The sequence below is a fragment of the Carya illinoinensis genome, chromosome 2, assembly GCF_018687715.1.
Source record: "Carya illinoinensis cultivar Pawnee chromosome 2, C.illinoinensisPawnee_v1, whole genome shotgun sequence".
Taxonomy (NCBI): domain Eukaryota; kingdom Viridiplantae; phylum Streptophyta; class Magnoliopsida; order Fagales; family Juglandaceae; genus Carya; species Carya illinoinensis.
The window spans coordinates 29472196-29491535 of NC_056753.1; the positions used below are offsets into that span (position 1 = coordinate 29472196).

Genomic DNA, 19340 nt, shown 5'->3' on the forward strand with positions numbered 1-19340 from the left:
TATAAAGTAGAAAGCCAAGGGCACGTACCAAAAGTAGGATACCTGGAAAGACTACCAACAATTAATTGCTGTGCTCAAAACGTAGTTGAAGCAGCATATGCATGTCTAAGATTATTTGGCTTGCAACTTGCAATACAGACCCATCACTTAGGCCTCTACGGCACAATGTGCAATTCCCAGTGTGCGCCGTGAGGTGTCCGGTACTTAGAATTTATATATATATATATATATATATTCTTAATGGTTAAAGATACTTTAAAAATGATTAAAGAAAAATAAAAATAAATAAAAAATTTATTTGTATTAGTGTACGACTACTCTAGCATTATCTTAATTTAAATTGTAATATTTTAATTATAAAATTTAAAATTTAAAATTTAAATTAAATTATAATACGGAAATAATAAGTATATTATATGGTAAAAATTTTACAATAGAAAAATAACTTTCGTTTTTTTTTTCTTTTGCCACAATTAATCCCAGAGAAAGTTCGTGGAATTAGCTGGTGCATAGAAAAGTCGTACGTTCTACCCAAATCTAAAACTAAAAGCAGTTACAACGGCCGTTGACCATTGTCAAGAGAAGAGATCAAAATTGATGAGGACAACTTCGAACAGAGAAATATTAAAAATAAATGGATAAGGATAACGACTGAACACGTACCTGTTAAATATCATCCTAATTGTGAATGTGTAGATTACATAGCTACTGCATATGCATCATCCCACACGTCACCATTTTCTTTCTTGTTGTATTTAAATCCACACATGTTTGAAGTTTCCACTTAATTCCACAAACCGACCATGCTATATTAATTTAATCTGATCTTGCATGTCGACATGTATTTCAATTGCATATATCGCTGGTCACGGAGTTTTTTTTTTTTTTTTTTAAGGAATAATTCTATTTGAATTCCTCGAGCTTTAGTTGGTGTGTCGTGTAAAGTTCAATTTTCTTAATTCATATCGAGTTTGACTTGCGTACAATTAAACATTAATTTGTTAGATGGATCATATTGATCAAGGAAAATGCTTGTTTGTCCCAAGGTGGTGACCGAACAGTGCGTTTGCCTTTTTAATTAATAAACAGAATTAAAAGATTGATAGAAAAGTCAATTTTATTTCCCACTTAAAATAATATTATCAATTTATTTTTCAAATAAGATGTATTTAGTTATATTTAAACAATATGTAAGCTAAATCATGTACTTCCTTATGATCCTGGACACATGCATCTACTGCAACCATTAATCAACGCTGGTATCCACTAAACAAATTGAAAAATGGGAGTGAAACTTTGGGACTACTGCTTTTTATGAGCTTTCAACTATCTAATGCATATTAATTTTACGAGTCTCCTCTCTATTCTTTCTAAAGAATAAAGGTGGTGAAAAAGCAGTTATAACCATGAACTCGATCGGAGGTGTGAGTGGACTGGAAGCTCAGTGGAAGAAACTGAGGTTATCGGAGGAGGAGAATATGGTTGTTGATGTAGGCGAGGAGGCAGAAGAGGAGGTACAGGAGCAGGGAGAAAGGAGTGCATCGGGAAGGTCTATATGGAGAGATTAGTTGGCAGTGAGATCATTTCCTCTACCATGGGGAAGATCTGGCGCATCAGCAAACCTGCAGAATTCAGAGAGGTAGGTGATAATAAGTTTGTCATTATATTTCGAACTCTTAGTGATAAAATGAGGGTGATGGATGGTAGACCTTGGTTGTTTGACAACCAACTGTTTGCACTCCAAGAGTTTGATGTATTTACACAACCAAACGAGTGGAAGTTTGAGAGTGAGCCATTTTGGATTCAGATCCATAATTTACCAATGGCGTATATGACTAATGAGAAGGGGAGATTGATTGGTGAGACTCTTGGCAGGGTGAGGGAGGTGGATGTGCCTATAGATGGGATAGGTTGGGAAAAATACTTGAGAGTTAGAGTGAAAATTGCTCTAAAAAAGGCTGTTGTGAGAGGGAAATGGATTAAAGTGAAGGGGCATAATGTTTGGGTTAATTTGAAGTATGAAAAAATGCCTAAGCTATGTTTTCACTGTGGATGGTTGATTCATAGTGAGGAGGGTTGTGTAAATGGATCTAAGGGGAATGGTAGTGGTGAGAAGGTAATGGAGCAGTATGGATCGTGGTTGAGGGCTGAAGGGGGACCAAAAAAGAAGGGTATAGGAATGCTGGCTTAGAGAGGAGTGGGGGAAGAAATGAGAGTAGTGAGGGAGATAAAAAGGGAGAGGTGAGTGGTTATTCTATGGAAGGTAGGTGGAGATTTGAAAAAATGGATGAGAAAGGTGAGGATGAAATTGTGATGAAAGAGGAGAGTAAAAATAATGGTGAGGATGTTTTTGAGGGTGAGTGTGGGGAAATGAAGGGGGGAGAGGTCAATAATAGGATACTGATGGGAACAGTGGTGGGGGGAAGTGTAGGGGAAAAAATAAAAGGATTGGTTGGGGAGGTTAGTTTAGACGGTGAGGGTGAGGAGGAGAGGGTGGAGGAAAGTGGAAAGAATGATAAAAAAAATATGTTGGAAAGGGGGGAGGTAGTATTGACACAAAATCAGAGTTTTGAAGAGATAGAGAGTGAAAAGAATCAAGAACAAAGGAAGACATGGAAGAGGAGAGCAAGGGGAGTTGGAAAATTAGATGGGGAGGTGGTGTTGATTGAAAGAAAAAAGAGAAAGGTGGGGAAAATAGAGAAAGAGTGTGATGATGAGGAAGAGGTATCAAAGAAGCAAAGAAAGGGGGGTGTGGTTCCATTGCTAATGGCAGGTGCTGTGAAGCAGCCCTGCCAGGATCAATGAAGGTCCTAAGCTGGAACTGCCGAGGGCTTGGCAACCCTCGAACAGTTCAAGTCCTTTACAAGCTTGTAAAGGAAAAGAGGCCAAAAGTTGTTTTCATTATAGAAACAAATGTGAGATCAAATAAGCTGGAATTTTTGCAAAAAAAGTTGGGTTTTGAGGGTTGTTTGGTGGTGGAACCGAGAGGGTTGAGTGGTGGGCTGGTAATGTTGTGGAAGGATGTGGATATGTTTGAACTATGGTCATACTCTCAATGGCATATTAGCCTATGGGTGATGGATAGAAGAAGGGGGGGTCCTAAGTGGCTCTTGATTGGATTTTATGGGAATCCAGAAACTGCTAAGAGGGGGGTTTCTTGGGATCTATTACAGGCCATCAAGCCTTCAATTGAGGTTGGATGGTGTGTATAATAGGGGATTTTAATGAAATTGTGTCTCAAGGGGAGAAGTGGGGTGGGAAAGAAAGAATGGAGGGTCAAATGGATGATTTTAGAGTTGCTCTAATGAATGGGGGTTTGAGTGATCTTGGGTGGAAGGGGTTGAAGTATACATGGTCTAATGGCCATGAAGATGACTCTTTTGTGAAAGAGAGGTTGGATAGAGCAGTTGCTAACCAAGTGTGGAGAAGGGAATTCCTAAGGGTAGGTGTGGAGACTGTGATTGCTTGGGGTTCTGATCATTTTCCTATTCTGTTGACTTGCTTTAGGGAAGGGTGCTATATGGAGAGAAGGCAAAAAATGTTTAGATATGAAATGAGTTGGGATTTAGATGGGGGTTGTAAGGAAACTGTATGTGGTGTGTGGAGAGGAAATAATAGGGTGGAAGGAAAACTGTGCAATGTTCAGAAATGTCTTAATTCTTGTAGACAGGCCCTGTGTTTGTGGTCAAAAGAAAGGGATGCTATGAGAGGTGACAATATAAAGAAACTTTCTGAGAGACTCAAAATGATTAAAGAAGTGGAAGGGCTTGGCAATGTCTCTGAAGTTAATATAGTCAGTGGGGAGTTAGAAAAATTGTTGGAACAAGAGAATATATGGTGGAAACAAAGAGCCAAGGCTCATTGGCTGTAGAATGGTGATCGTAATTCCAAGTTCTTCCATGCTTGTGCTAGCCAGAGGAAGAAGAAGAACTTGATTTGTGAAATTACCAATTCACAAGGGTGTAATCTAAGGAAACCACCAGAAATTGAGAAAGCTTTTAGAGATTACTTTATGGAAGTCTATACTTCGAGTGAGCCTTCCATGGGTGATAGTGGTGACTGTGTTGTTGAGATTGAGCCAAAGATTGGTAGGGAGATGAGAGATGAGCTTGAAGGGACTTTTAGCATGGGGGAGGTAGAAAGGGCCTTAAAACAAATGTCTCCATGGAAGGCCCCAGGGGCAGATGGGTTTGGGGCTGGTTTTTATCAAAAGCATTGGGGTGTAGTAGGAAGGGAGGTGAGTGGTGCAATGTTGGAATTCCTTAATGGGGGATCTATAAGTGGTAATTTGAATCATACCCTTATTGCTTTGATGCCAAAGGTGAAGAAGCCGAAGAATGTGATGGATTTTAGACCAATTAGCTTGTGCAATGTATTGTACAAGCTAATTTCAAAGGTTCTTGCCAATAGAATTAAAAAGGTGCTGAATGTGGTAATTTCCCAAAACCAGAGTGCTTTCATTTCAGATAGGCTTATCACTGACAATATCTTGGTGGCATTTGAATTATTACACTCGATGCAATCAAAGCACAGAGGAAAATATGGGAACATGGCTGTGAAAATTGATATTTCTAAGGCCTATGACAGAGTGGAGTGACCTTTTCTGAAAGCTATGCTTCTCCAATTAGGGTTTGGGGAGAAAATCACAAGGCTTCTCATGGAGTGTGTGCAAACAGTAAGTTACTCAGTGGTGGTGAATGGTAGGCCAGGGAAGAAACTAATACCATCTAGGGGCTTGAGGCAGGGTGATCCTCTCTCTCCCTATCTGTTCTTGATATGTGCAGAAGGCTTGAGTCAACTCTTCTTGAAAGCTGAAAGGAATGGGATTCTAAAAGGGATGGCAGCAGTAAGGGGGGGTTTAAGGGTTAATCATCTGCTGTTTGCAGATGATTGTGTGATATTTGGCAAGGCTACCAAGGAGGAATGGAGAAGCATTTACAAGATACTTGAATGCTATGAAAAAGCATTAGGGCAAAAATTAAATAAGCAAAAGACTTCGATTTTCTTTAGTTCAAACACTAAGGAAAGTGTGAGCAAAGGAATATTCATGGAGGCTGGGTCTTTTGTTTGTGACAAATATGAGAAATATCTCGGTTTGCCTACTGTTGTGGGGAGATCTAAATATAATGCCCTAAGTGGTCTCAAGGATAGAGTATGGAGTAGGATACAAAATTGAAAAAATGGATTCCTATCTAAAGCTGGGAAGGAAGTGTTGATTAAGACTGTACTACAAGCTATACCAACTTATACAATGAGTGTGTTTAAGCTGCCCCAAAGGTTATGCAAGGAAATTGAGCAGTTATTTGCTAAATTTGGTGGGCTCAATATAAAAGAGACAATGGGATTCATTGGAGGAAGTGGAGCTGTATGGGGCTGAGTAAATCAAGTGGAGGGTTGGGATTCAGACTACTTGAAGATTTTAATATGGCCATGCTTGCTAAACAGGGATGGAGAATATTAAAGGATCCAAGTTCTTTGGTGGCAAGAGTTTTTAAAGAAAAATATTTCAGAAACTCTCAATTGCTTGAAGCTCAACTTGGAAAGTCTCTATCATTCATTTGGAGGAGTATTTGGTCAGCTTTGGGGGTAGTAAGGAGAGGCTTGATATGGAGAGTGGGAAATGGGAAGAATATAAATATTTGGGGACAAAAATGGTTACCTAAGCCTGTAACAGGTTGTGTACAATCCCAAGTAAAAGTTTTACAAGCAGAGACTAAGGTATCTGATTTGATTGATGAAAATACAAAAGGGTGGAAGGTGGAGCTTGTGAGACAAATCTTCGATGATGAGGAAGCTGAATTGATACTGTCACTACCAATTTGGCCAATGGGTGCTGAGGATAGACTGACATGGGAGCTTACTAAAGATGGAAAGTATTCTGTTAAGAGTGCTTACTATATGGAGCAAGAGAGAAGAAGGCAGCAGGAGGGTGAGGCATCGAGAGCTGGGATTGAGGTTAAAATGTGGAAGCAATTATGGCACCTAGATGTTCCAGGAACAATTAAACATTTCCTATGGAAGCTGATCAATAATATTCTTCCTACAAGGGTAAACTTAAGAAAGAGAAGAGTTGTTGAGGAAGCAATGTGTTCTATTTGTAAGAAAGATGAAGAAACAGTGATGCATGCTATCTGGTGGTGCCCAGCAGCCTCTGATGTGTGGGCAGAGGAGGGGAGTCCTGTTCAAAAATGGAGGGTTGGAGTGAATGATATTTTTCAGCTTTTGAATGATATATCTTGTAAACTGTCAACTGAGAGTGTTGAGAAAATGGTGATGATGCTGAGAAATATATGGCATCGGAGAAATAAAGCCATTTTTGATAAGCAGGTCTTGGGTCCAGCTACTGTGATACAGATGTCATTGGTGGGATATGAAAACTTCAAGGTATCTCAGTTTCGAGGCCCTGTTTTATAAAGGTTAGAAAAATGCATATTGGTTTAAATGAATTACAGGTGTTCATTTTCATTGCAGTTTGGTTATAATATAAATAACTATATATATATATATCAAGTAGTGGTTGGAGTATGTTTGGATTCAAATTGATGCTGTCCTTAGATAGATGAAACAAAAATGCATTCCTTCTTATGAAAGCATGTAGTGTTTCATAAGCGTTTGTATAAATTAGAAACATGGTGGATTTTATATGGTTGCTTATTGTGTGGTTGTATCTTTGATGTGAAAAATTCCACTAGAGTCATGATTCCATGGTTTCTACTAATCTTCTTCGGGGGTGGCTCCTAAGATGAGGTTGTAAACCACATGGCAATGCCCATCCAACAAATCTGTGTGTTCTTATATGGTTATGTGCCTTGGGGGGTGATTTAATTAGACATGATGATATGGGTAGATTCTCTGTGGGGATCAACCTTTGATTGATTTGCTGTAATAATGTCCTAGTATGCGAGGGACATTTTCTATTGGCTAATACAGTTTATTAAATATTATTTTTTTCAGGTAGCCCCTAAGATGTGTGGATGAAGAGGCTTTGTATACTGATTGTGGGGAGATGAACTGGAGCTGACGTTCAGCAGCATGGAAAGAGTTTATGTCTGTCTAGAATGGAAATTAATATTATTTATAATGTAGTTAGGCACACAAAGTAAGTTACGAAAACTGAAGGCATGTAGGCATCCCTCCTGTACTTCCCACTTTGCAAATATTGATGTATTTCCATGGCCTTGATTGCCCTGTTTTATTGGAATGAAGTTTTCAAAGTGTTCCATTAATTATGTTATATATATGGGTGCATGAACATAATTTCTCAACAAATTCCTTTTGCCATACAGTTCAGGAATGTCCTTCAAAACATGTTCAATAGTTGTTTAATTGAATATAATTTTGATTTGGCGATTTTTGATGGTACCACATCGTCGGAAAAATGTACCAACATAGCATTTTGCTATAAGTAGGATTTTATGAGAAAAGACCTTTTAAGAAGAGATGATAATAAGGCACACGCATTACCTTCAGCAAATCAACAAGAATCCTCCATAGCCTTTGAGAATATATCCTTCGAATCTCATTGTAACAAAGAGAATAATGAGATTGTTTTGGATTCAGAGATGAGATAATTTTAAATGAAAGATTAAAGTTAAATAAAATATTATTTTATTATTTTAGAATTTTAAAAAGTTGAATTGAAATTTTAAAAAGTTGAATTATTTATTATATTTTTTGTAAAAATTTGAAAAAATTGTAATAATGAGATGAGATGAGATGAGATGATATCACCTCCCAATCCAAACCAAGCTTAAATAGTCTAGCTAGGTGCCACAATATGAGTGGTCATTAAATTCAATTATGTTATGTACATGTTCTATAAATAGCCATAACTGTATACAGCAATACAATACACAGTTCCATAGAACCCTTTCACAAACACTTGGTGTGTATCTTCTTCCTCTGTTTCAGCATGCCATCACGAGCCTAACGGACCCGCGTCCTTCATACAATTTTCTTTTTTGTTTTCCTATCTTCTTCTCCGTTTTACACTTATGGCTCCTTCTGCAAAATCACCCAACTCTTCCGTCTCTCCCTCTCTTCTTAATTCTGTAGGTGATATGGTCAGGAAAAGCCATGTTATCTCATGGAGCCAGAAACTTTTCCCACAAATAGACATCATGGGGAATAATCTTTACTGATGAATTCAAATACTCGAAAATATTGCTTCTCGCACTTTTATGGACGCCTTATCTTGTTTGGTAAATTATTTATTCCCACAAAATGTGTTCATGCGGAAAACAATGTCGCACCATCCCTGTTCATGGCAAAATGTTGTATTTTTCACCACAGAACCCGATTTCGGCGGTCATTTGCCACGAAATTTCTCCGCCCGTTCAATTGTGGGGAAAAGTACCTATTGCCCACGAGTCGGTGATTTGGTGGACAAAAAGACTAATGTCATCAATTTTATGTCACGAGTCTCCAGTCTCTCCACGGTTGAATTTTGTGAGAAAAAAGCCTTTTCCCACTAATGATATGATCTTGTCCGACCACATACCCTCCCGGAAAGTTCGTGGAAGCTGGTGGCCAGATAGAAAAGTCGTTAAAGTTCGACTACGCGTACGTTTTCTCTGAGAAATAATTACGCGTAGTCTTCGGAGTTGGACAACTACTACGCGTAGCTACCGAAAAATATAATTCGTTTTCTGCGTAATTTTGGAGTTCCCACTTGATCACAACATAGTTGATTTCTCTCAGTAGTTGTCGGGAGTGGATGAAAATAATTATAACTCTCTAATGCAATATACTATAGTTTTTTTTTTTTTCAAATTACGTAGATTAATTTATTTGACATTCAAGGGTTTGAATTCAAGAAATAAATATATAAAGGATCAGTTGTGTGCATGATTCTTCAAATTATTCCTATACAACCACTGGTGATTAATTTATTAAAGGAAAGAAGCTACGGACAACAAACCATTCCTTCAACCTCTCTAGTTTTATTCGTTGGGTTGGCAGCACTCAAAACGATATCAGCATTATGCGAGGCACTCAAAAGTCATGTTTGAGGATCAATATTTTATGAAAGTACTTTTGTATACTTACTCCAAACGTCCTTATACAATAGAAATATTATTCTTTATCATTTTTTTTTTTTGTCAATCTCTAATTATATATACCATGTAAAGTGGTGCACGTCGAATATTGAAATAAGAAACAATTCAACTTAAATATTAAACTGTGTCATTTTTAAAGTTTTAAAATGGGCAAGTTTCATATACTATTTTTTTTAAAAATAAATTTTAACAAATATGACTATTTAAAAGAATCCAAGAAAAGAAACTTAAACTGGAGATAAAACACTACAAGAAATTGTTCCATTTTCGGCGGCAAAATTCGCCGGAAATAATACCTAAGTTAGCCGCTATTAGTTATTAGCCGCTATTTCTAATTATCAACAGATAGCCGCTATTATAGAGCCAAGTAAAAGTTTTTCCGGCTACTTTGAAAATAACCAGAAATATACATTATTTCCGACAATAATAATAGCCGCAAATGAATAAAATTTTGTCGCAATAATTTTTGCCAAGATCCATTATCTATGGCCAAAATTATTTCCGGCTATATTTTTTAGCCGGAAATATATATTTACGGCTACTTTTTTAAAGCCGCAAATAAATGCTGGCTTGGTTGACTTGGCCAATTTTTTTTCCGACTATATTTTTTTGCTGGAAATAATTATTTGCAGCTATTTTTTATAGCCAAAAATATGTTTTTTTATTCATATGTTGTTTTTTCTTTGAAACGTAAAGGTACTTGTTCTTAATAAACAAAAAAATACTATATTTGAAAAAATTCAGTTTTTGCTTGAAACATCATTCATATAACCTCAAAATACATATTTGAAATTCACCACTGTACTGCTATTGTTTTAAGTTTTACATAAAACCATCCAACATATCACAATGGAATATAAATTTACAAGTGAAATGTTTTCTATATGGGTTTAACTTTGATCCCATCAATCTTTGACAGCTTCTGAAATGTTTTTGCTCTATATTTCTTGATATCTTGGTTCAATCCTGTGAGAAATAAGATCAAAAAATAGATCATAAGATTTTAGAGATGTCATCAAACACAAGCTAGCTAGCATGCACAACCAACCAGATAGAATGCAAAATGCAATAAATCAAAGTATAAGTATTCAACAGTTGTTCATTTTTCTCGTACATGTTTTCTATACCAACTATGCATGCAGATTTTCTAATCATATTTAAATCATAATTTGTAAAGGAAGCAGTTGGGAGTTAAACTGCTCCTTCCAAGTGTGCCAATTGCATTAATTTATATCTAAAACATTGTGCAGTCCGTTAGCTAGCTATTTCTTAGAGAAAACTGACATGAAACAAGCTGCCAGCAACTCTCATCATCACTTCAATCTTCTGCACATTTTATTATTATATTATTATAGATATCTAGGTGCAATGCTACCAAATCCTCTAATGTATAGAATGTGATTTTTCCTCTTCCAGTACTCCAAAGGCCAGCCATAGCTCTTACCAAGGAAGTCTTCCACTCCCGCTAGGTCCTGTTACTTGTTAGTTAAATTACTAACCAGTAAATACTTTTCAGCCCCAACATGCTTGCCATAATAAAAATCCACAAATAAATTAAGGAATACTTCACTAACCAGTAAGTGATCCATCTCATCGACCACCAATTTTAAGTCTCTAACCAGTGTAGCTTTACTTGGTGTCTGTACAGTTAAATTCTCTATATCCAATAATCTTTTATGCTTGTCTTTGGGCATGGATCCATTGGACTCCAGTACATGTGAACTAACACTATGGTACACAAGTTGTATCTCTTCTGCGGGTTCAGAAACTAATTTCCAGTCTCCTACCAACAAAATACTCAAGCAACATTCTCGTTATTTCCAGTCTCCTTGATACATACGACTCGATTGATTATAAAAAGTGTAAAGGAAAAACAGATCTGCAGGTACCTCTTAAACAATGAGATACAATATTTACACCACAGCTGATATCAATGGATCTAGGAAGGCAAATGAATAAGAACAACTACAGAAGAAACATCCTTCTGCTTTCCAAGAATGATAACTCTAAAGAAAAGCAAAAAAAGCATCCAAGTTTCCTCCAATCTTGTATCTTATCCACTTTCATGGAGATTAATGCATGAAGTGTATAGGACAAAGAAGATGTTTTCAAATTTCTGTGAGTGTACAGGACAAAGATGCTAGGAAAATTACAGCAACCTCATAATAAACCCGTTGATTCATGCATGAATACCGTAAAGTCTTCCTCAGACCTGTTGATTTGCCAAGAATACCAGGAATAAGGGTGTCAACTCTTGTTAATTCCAAAGAATAAAAAGTGGTGGAAAGAGAGAATTCTTCCAAAATTATTATTCAAGCTCAAAAACAAAGTTATTTTGGAAGCAATGTGATAAAAAAAAAAAAAAAAAACCCCTAAAATAAATGAAATTATCAAAAAACAAATAAAGCCATAAACAATATTTTAGTACTACTTTGAATGGAGGTCATCCAAAGAGTTCCAGAGGTATTCAAAGCAAAGTTTGAATAGGGCTCAAACAGAGGCCATCCAAACAGGTCTAGAGAGTCATGTTTGAAATGCATTAGAAAGGAGACTTAAATAGAGGCCATCCATAGAACTTCACAGAGTTTTGATCAAAACTGCATTTGAATGGGAAAATGCAGATTTAAAACAGATTAATTATATAAGGAGAGAAAAGGGAAAATGTACAGTACCTAGTCGATCAATGACAGCTGAAAATGCACTAATAGCCTGAAATTGGTAAACAATGAGGGAAAAGTCTCCAAGGATATGATTCAAAGCAGTTTCAAAGTGCACAAGATCTTTATGTGACTTAACCTGCCACATAACCACAAAAGTTTAATTAAATACTTGAATCAGGAAATGGTGGAAATTTTAGACCACAAGGGCAAGCGGCATACATCATTGTACAGCTTTGAAGCCGTCACCGGTTGAATGAAACTTGTGTACCTGAAAAGGGCCTATTATAATTTCATAAAAGAAGCATCTGTTCATTAAAATAAAAACATTGCAACAACAAAAATTTGTCTTACCAGCTGTATGGCATAAGTTTATCTATCATCATTCGCACGTCAACCATTAAGCAAAGCAAGCACATAGCCCATTCAGATTTTCCTCGGGACAATAAATTCATAAAATAACACACTCATATATTTCTTCATAAGTATGAAAATACTATACTTTAGAGAATATACTTATGAAGATGGTATTGAAATCCCGTCGTCCTTTAAAAACCTCTAGGCTCCATCCAGGCACTCAGGAGAAAGCTCATTGTCACCAAAAGAACCTAGGAGTTCACTAACCTAAGAACCAACAAAAGGCAAAGAAAAATAAGCAGGCATCAAAGGAAATAAAAAATAGATTCAAGGTAATATGCCCTTACCAAAATGTCAGCTTTCTCAGAAGCATCCCAGTGACGCATATCGCTAGAAATTATGGTAACAGTGTCTTCCCAGCCCTCTAGTTTGACTAAGCTCTGTTCCACGAAATATAAGATTGCTAGTAAAAAGGGCACCAAGGCATACAGAACGATGCACTCGACCAATACACTAAAAAATGTCGAGCGAAAGCAATTTTCAAAAGATAACTTTAGAAAAAGAAAACTGCAATATCCTACATAATCAATATTCATGTATGTGAATATAAGCCCACCTCGTAATTAAATGATTAAACTAACTCAAGAATAACAAAGCATTAGTCTAGATGACTTCAGTAGTTTATAAACCAATATGATAATTGTTCACACATTCCCAGCATGTTATCTACATTGCGGCAAAGTAGCAAAGCTTGCAATACAAAATATAATTAACTCACATGTAGTGTAACAATTGCATTTGGATTTTTCTCCACAGCATAAATTTTAAGCTTGAGGCTAGTTTCTTTAGCAGCCTATGTATGAAGAGGAAAAAAAATAGAATACAACATGAAAAAAGAGATCTCACCATGTAGCATGCAGTCTAAAGACGTGACATAGCCACAATTGAATAAGCGGAAGTTATGTGAATGTACCTGCAATGATGCCCTGACAAGAGGTCCTCGCCCTGCTCCTACAACCATCAATACCTAGGAATACAAGGAAAAAAATGATGCAATGGATGCCAGATACCAACTGCATTATATTTGTTTATTAAAATCAATGAAATCATGAAAAGATGGTGGGTTGCTTACAATGGTTAGTGTTGATGCTTTTTCTTCAGGAACTCTATCTTGCAAAGCTTTACAAATTGCCCTTTGGTACTACAAGTAGTAAGCGCACAGCGTATTAATTCAAACAAAAATATCACTAGTTTCCACTGTCGTAATCATGGCATACTGCCTTTTAATAATAACCATAATCTGTACACTTACTACTGACATGAAATATTGCCTAATAGGACTGCCAACAATAGCAACATTTAAAGATAAACTTGTCGAAAATAGAACTCACAAAATATACCTGAATGTATTTCATTGCATCTTTCTCAAATGTCTCGTAGGTTTGAGCCTCAAGGTTATCCATGAGAGGCTGCATATAAATAACAGAAAATGATTTTTTTTTTTATTGTCAGATTTCAGTTGAAGAGATCATATTTCCATTAAATGAAAAACCAGAAAAATAAACTGAGAAAGAGATTTTCCCAAAATTTTAGGGGGAGGCAACTTAGAGAAAAATCCTAAATAGCAATAGCGGGGGTTTGGGTTAGAAACTAGCGAGGGTTAGAAACTAATTTGTTTCAAAAATAGAGAACTATGGTTTGGGTTAGAAACTAGCGAGGGTTATAGAGAGTGAGAAAGAGATTAATGGAGCCTAGAAGTTCTAAAGACAAACTCACCGGCGAGAAGACGATGAGAAGACGGCGGCGCTGGCTTCTGAATGGAAACCCTCCTGTAGAACCCGAGTGCGAGAGCGAGAGAGAGACAAAGACAGGGACAGAGAGCGAGAAAGAGAGGGAAAATTTCGAGCGTGGGAAAATAATAAGAGGAGGGAGGGAATTAATTCTGCAGAAGTTATTAAGGCGACTTAAAAAGTCGCCGTAACAAGTAAAAACATGTCGTTGTAACAAATACATATAATGGCGAAAATGTTATTAAGTCGACCTTGGAATGGCTGACAGGCTTATTTGCGGCCAGATTATTTCCGGCGCACTGAACTCGCCGCAAATAATGATTTTTAGCGGCTATTTTTTTAAGTTGACACAAACATTTTCCTGAAATTGAAAAAATGGCTATTTGCGACCAAAATTGTACCGCCGAAAATAAATTTAGCCGCAAATACTAATTTTTCTTGTAGTGAAAGAATTAGGAAAGTATTTCAATTATCATCATTACAAAAAGATAAGTTTTAATTAACTAATATGACTATTTAAAGGAAACGAGGAAAAAAATTAAATTATATTTTCTAAAAGTCTAATATATAACATATTGATTATTGTGAAACCATGTACTTAATATATAAAATACCAATTACAGATAATTACGGCTGTGTTTGATTTTTGAATTAAATTCAATTTATTACATACTAATTATTGATGAAACTCATTATTTTTATAATTTCCCTTAAAAACGTTATCGATGCAGCCTAAGTTATCGACATAAAGACCTGCCCTGCATCCCACTAACAGTGAGATCGATTGATTGCGTCGCCGCGTAAAACAAACAAGCTTTCCAACAAACACGCAGATTAAGGCCTACTTATACACCCTTGGAAACCTTCTTGTGCTCATCGCTTTCATCACCCTTGATATTTTGGTTCAAAGCTGTGGCAAGAAGTCATTCCAGGATAACAGTTCGATCTCCTTCAAACAACTCGTCTCAATGGTTAGGTTTCATATATTGGATCGCCTCTCTAATTACATTCTTTCAATTCATTGATCTCCTTTAATTTACACGCACCACCTCTGGTGACATCTGCTTCATTTGCTTTCCTCTTTATTAACGTACAAGAACTACAAATATAAACAATAGTACTAGTAGGACACCTAGTTTATATCCAAAAAGCAATAGCTAGCAATATTATATCCTTGATATTTGCTTATACATTGTATCCTAAGTTAATTTATTTTCAAACGGCCTTTTTTGGTCTTGAACATCCTATTTTCCTTGATAAAAGATAAGTACTATATATTTTGCTTTTCTTGTGTTTCTAATTACTGCAGTGTCAATCCTCTTTTTCTTTTCTTTTTTTAACTCCTAATAACCTTTATAGTGATCATCTGCGTGCTTCCTTTACTTTCTTCTTCTGCTTTCCAAAATAATGTCTAGCTTTTCATTAGCAGGCTTGGAACCACTTCAGTCATTACTCCATGCACGTACCACCCTTAGGAAACCCACCAACAGATGGCGCACAGCTTTTGTGACCATCTATTATTCTAGAGCCTTGCTATCATTTTACAAAAATTCTCTAAGCCACAAGAAAAATACAAAGGTTTCACGCCATTCTTCTTTCTTTGTTGTGGACCTCAAACTGGGCAACAATTTCAAAATTGATCAATCTACTCTTAATGAGCTTGTCAAAGAGAGAGATGTTGCAGGCCTAAAAAATATTGGAGGAATTCGAGGCTTAGCATCTACTCTTGAAATCGATGCTGAATTTGGTATTTGTGCTGATGTTAAAGACGTGGCTCGCCGACAAGAGGCTTTTGGCTCAAACACGTACAAAAGACCACCTACAAAGAGCTTCTTCCATTTCGTAGTGGAAGCCTTCAAGGATCTTACCATTTTCATCCTCTTAGGCTACGCTTCACTTTCCCTTGCATTTGGTATAAAACAACATGGAATAAAAGAAGGATGGTACGATGGTGGAAGCATATTTGTTGCTATATTTCTTGTCATTGTTGTTTCTGCCATTAGTAACTTCAAGCAAAACAGACAATTTGACAAGTTATCCAAAGTCAGCAACAATATCCAAGTTGATGTTGTGAGGGCTGGGCGACGTCAACAGATTTCAGTATTTGACATTGTTGTCGGAGATGTTGTTTGCTTAAAGATTGGAGATCAAGTTCCCGCAGACGAGCAATTCTTAGAGGGACAGTCATTACAATTGGACGAATCCAGTATGACAGGGGAGAGTGACCATGTTAAGGTAAATTGCAATCATCCATTCTTGGTTTCCGGTACAAAAGTTGCTGATGGCTATGCCCGAATGCTTGTCACTTCTGTTGGCATGAACACGACATGGGGTGAGATGATGAGCTTGATCAACCGTGACACCAACGAACAGACACCTTTACAAGCTCGACTCAACAATCTAACTTCATCAATAGGTAAGGTTGGATTGGCAGTTGCTTTCCTAGTTCTCGTAGTCTTGTTGGTTCGATACTTCACCGGAAATACAGAAGATGAGAATGGAAATAGGGAGTTCAATGGCAGCAAGACCAAGGCCGATGACATCGTGAATGCTGTGGTAGAGATTGTAGCTGCAACAGTTACTATAATTGTAGTTGCAATTCCAGAAGGTTTGCCCCTAGCTGTCACACTAACACTTGATTATTCCATGAAGAGAATGATGGCCGATCAGGCAATGGTGCGGAAGCTCTCTGCATGTGAGACAATGGGCTCTGCCACCACCATCTGCACTGACAAAACAGGCACTCTCACGCTGAACAAAATGAAGGTGACGAAGTTTTGGTTAGGGGAAGAATCTTTGGCAACAGATGCTCACTCATCAATGGCTCCACTTATTCTTGACTTGGTCCATGAAGGAGTTGCTTTAAACACAACCGGTAGTGTTTACAGGTCGCCTTTAGGATCTGAAATCGAGTTCTCAGGTAGTCCTACCGAAAAAGCAATTCTTTCTTGGTCTGTTCTGGAGCTGAATATGGAAATGGAGAAAATAAAGGAAAGTTGCACGATTCTTTTCGTCGAAGCATTCAATTCTCAAAAGAAAAGAAGTGGGGTCTTGATGAGGAGAAAGGTAGACAACACAACCCATATACACTGGAAAGGAGCTACAGAGATGATACTGAAGATGTGTTCAAGTTACTATGATGCCTTTGGAAATATCAAAGATATGGATGATGGTAAAATGATGAAATTTGAGCAAATTATTCAAGGTATGGCAGCTAGCAGCCTCCGGTGCATTGCTTTTGCTCATAAGCAAATTTCAGAAGAAGACAACGAAGATGCCGAAGAACATAAAAAGTTAAAAGAAGATGGTTTGACTCTTCTAGGACTGGTGGGACTTAAGGACCCATGCCGTCTAGGGGTGAGGAAAGCTGTGGAAGATTGCCAAAATGCTGGTGTGAACATCAAAATGATCACAGGAGACAATATTTTCACGGCAAAAGCTATAGCAACAGAATGTGGGATTCTAAGGCCTGGACAGGACATGTTCAGTGGAGCAGTAGTAGAAGGCGTAGAATTCAGAAATTACACACCAGAGGAGAGATTGGAGAAAGTCGAAAAGATTTGTGTGATGGCAAGATCCTCTCCTTTCAACAAACTTCTTATGGTAGAGTGCTTGAAACAAAAAGGCCATGTGGTTGCAGTTACTGGTGACGGCACAAATGATGCACCAGCATTAAAAGAAGCAAATATAGGACTTTCAATGGGGATCCAAGGCACTGAGGTTGCTAAGGAGAGCGCAGACATCGTCATTCTAGATGATAATTTTGCTTCTGTGGCCACAGTTCTCAAGTGGGGAAGGTGTGTCTATAACAACATCCAGAAGTTCATCCAATTCCAACTCACTGTAAACGTTGTTGCTCTTGTTATCAACTTTGTAGCAGCAGTTTCTGCAGGTGAAGTCCCATTAACAGCAATGCAATTATTGTGGGTGAATCTGATTATGGACACGTTGGGTGCCCTAGCTCTTGCAACAGAGAAGCCCACCAAGGAGCTGATGGAAAAAGCCCCGGTGGGCTGGACAGAGCCACTTATTACCAACATTATGTGGAGAAACTTATTGGCCCAGGCTTTATATCAGACAGTCATCCTCCTGACCTTGCAATTCAGAGGTGAATCAATCTTTGGGGTAACTGAGAAGGTAAATGACACCTTAATTTTTAATACTTTTGTTCTTTGTCAAGTCTTCAATGAATTCAATGCAAGAAAGCTAGAGAAGAAGAATGTTTTCATGGGGATACATCGGAACAGGTTGTTCTTGGGAATCATTGCGATAACCATAGTCCTTCAAGTGATCATGGTGGAGTTTTTAAAGAAATTTGCAGACACAGAAAGGTTGAATTGGGTGCAATGGGGTGGATGCATTGGAGTTGCAGCAATTTCTTGGCCCATCGGTTGGATTGTCAAGTGGATACCTGTTCCAAAGAGACCATTTTTCAGCTGCCTAAAGATGGCAAAGTAACAAGGATCTCCATTGAAATTTTCTTGCCTTTTTTAAGACAAGCCCATAGCTCAACCTACTTTTGAAGTAGAATTTGTAGTGTATCTTTGATTTTATTTTTAGTATTCTCATTGTGCACAATATTTTATATGTGAAGTTGTGATTCCATTCATTTGATGATAAATATAATTACTAATTTCGTTTGTTCTTTAACATACATCGTGGGCTGTTTCAATAATGTCTTTAGAGAATATGTATGAATGCAACTTATAGTTAGAATCTAGGACAAATCTATCACCATTTATAAAGCGGAAAGCCAAGGGCAAGTATGAAAAATAAGATACTTGGAAAGACTACCAAAAATTTTTGTGCCCAAAACTTAGTTGAAGCAGAATAAGCCTCAATGGCACAATATTGTGTAATTCCCAATGTGCGGTGTAGGATGAAGCTGATATTCTTTCTGCTGCCATACCATATTGCAACCAACTTTTATTTCTTTTTATACATGGATGAACATGCAAATTAAAAGAACCATCATTTATATATTTCGTGGGTAATAGTCATTTACTGCATGTTTATTTCGCTGGAATCTACTTGCAACGTCTATATAGAACCTACATGAAAAAAATAATAATAATTTTTTAATAGTAAACTACATTATTTTTTAAAATGATTATACGACATTTGTACATTCCACGATTTTACGTAGCATTACTTAATATTTTTTTTTTCTTTGAAGACTTCTTTTACTTTTCATCTTAAAATGTCCCAAAAATAACATTGTTTTAGCCAAAATATTTTGTTGGGCCTAACCGAAATATCTTGGTCATTTGAACTTCCTTATGTTCGTGGACACATGCAATTACGTGTACCTTGCAACGACAAAACAAGGCTAGTATCCATTTTTGTTTCTAAAAAATAGAGAGACCTTGACACTGGTTATATATGGGCTTTCAATTGGGAAAATGATGTATAATAGATGCAATTATTCATTATTTTTATGGGTTATTTTATTTTTAAGTCGATAGGTAGAATACCTT

At 37.0% G+C, this 19340-nt stretch overlaps 3 protein-coding genes across 3 annotated transcripts; 1 reads left to right on the forward strand and 2 right to left on the reverse strand.

Moving 5' to 3' along the window:
* Nucleotides 1–12112: 12112 nt before the first annotated feature.
* Nucleotides 12113–12683, reverse strand: LOC122295691 (protein arginine N-methyltransferase 5-like). Its single transcript, XM_043104780.1, has 2 exons — nt 12421–12683; nt 12113–12340 (listed from the first exon to the last, which is right to left on the reverse strand). The coding sequence occupies exons 1-2, from the start codon at nt 12667–12669 to the stop codon at nt 12275–12277; spliced, it is 315 nt and encodes a 104-aa protein (XP_042960714.1). The 5' UTR covers nt 12670–12683; the 3' UTR covers nt 12113–12274.
* Nucleotides 12684–12842: 159 nt separating this feature from the next.
* LOC122301876 (protein arginine N-methyltransferase 1.5-like) lies at nt 12843–13554 on the reverse strand. The gene is made up of 4 exons (XM_043113238.1): nt 13474–13554; nt 13206–13274; nt 13047–13100; nt 12843–12926 (listed from the first exon to the last, which is right to left on the reverse strand). The coding sequence occupies exons 1-4, from the start codon at nt 13546–13548 to the stop codon at nt 12843–12845; spliced, it is 282 nt and encodes a 93-aa protein (XP_042969172.1). The 5' UTR covers nt 13549–13554.
* A 1716-nt stretch (nt 13555–15270) lies between these two features.
* Nucleotides 15271–18448, forward strand: LOC122300747 (putative calcium-transporting ATPase 13, plasma membrane-type). The gene has a single exon (XM_043111621.1). It carries the CDS (start codon nt 15271–15273, stop codon nt 18319–18321), a length of 3051 nt encoding a protein of 1016 aa, XP_042967555.1. The 3' UTR covers nt 18322–18448.
* Nucleotides 18449–19340: the final 892 nt, after the last annotated feature.

What these genes read in the sequence shown, in the direction of transcription:
- LOC122295691 (XM_043104780.1), bottom strand. Translation starts at nt 12,669, where the DNA reads ATGAATATTGATTATGTAGGATATTGCAGTTTTCTTTTTCTAAAGTTA. An exon ending in CTGAGAAAGCTGACATTTTG is followed by an intron (nt 12,341 to 12,420) that starts GTAAGGGCATAT and finishes GTTGGTTCTTAG; the next exon opens with GTTAGTGAACTCCTAGGTTC.
- LOC122301876 (XM_043113238.1), bottom strand. Translation starts at nt 13,548, where the DNA reads ATGCAGCCTCTCATGGATAACCTTGAGGCTCAAACCTACGAGACATTT. An exon ending in ATGCAATGAAATACATTCAG is followed by an intron (nt 13,275 to 13,473) that starts GTATATTTTGTG and finishes TACTACTTGTAG; the next exon opens with TACCAAAGGGCAATTTGTAA. An exon ending in AAGCATCAACACTAACCATT is followed by an intron (nt 13,101 to 13,205) that starts GTAAGCAACCCA and finishes TTGTATTCCTAG; the next exon opens with GTATTGATGGTTGTAGGAGC.
- LOC122300747 (XM_043111621.1), top strand. Translation starts at nt 15,271, where the DNA reads ATGTCTAGCTTTTCATTAGCAGGCTTGGAACCACTTCAGTCATTACTC.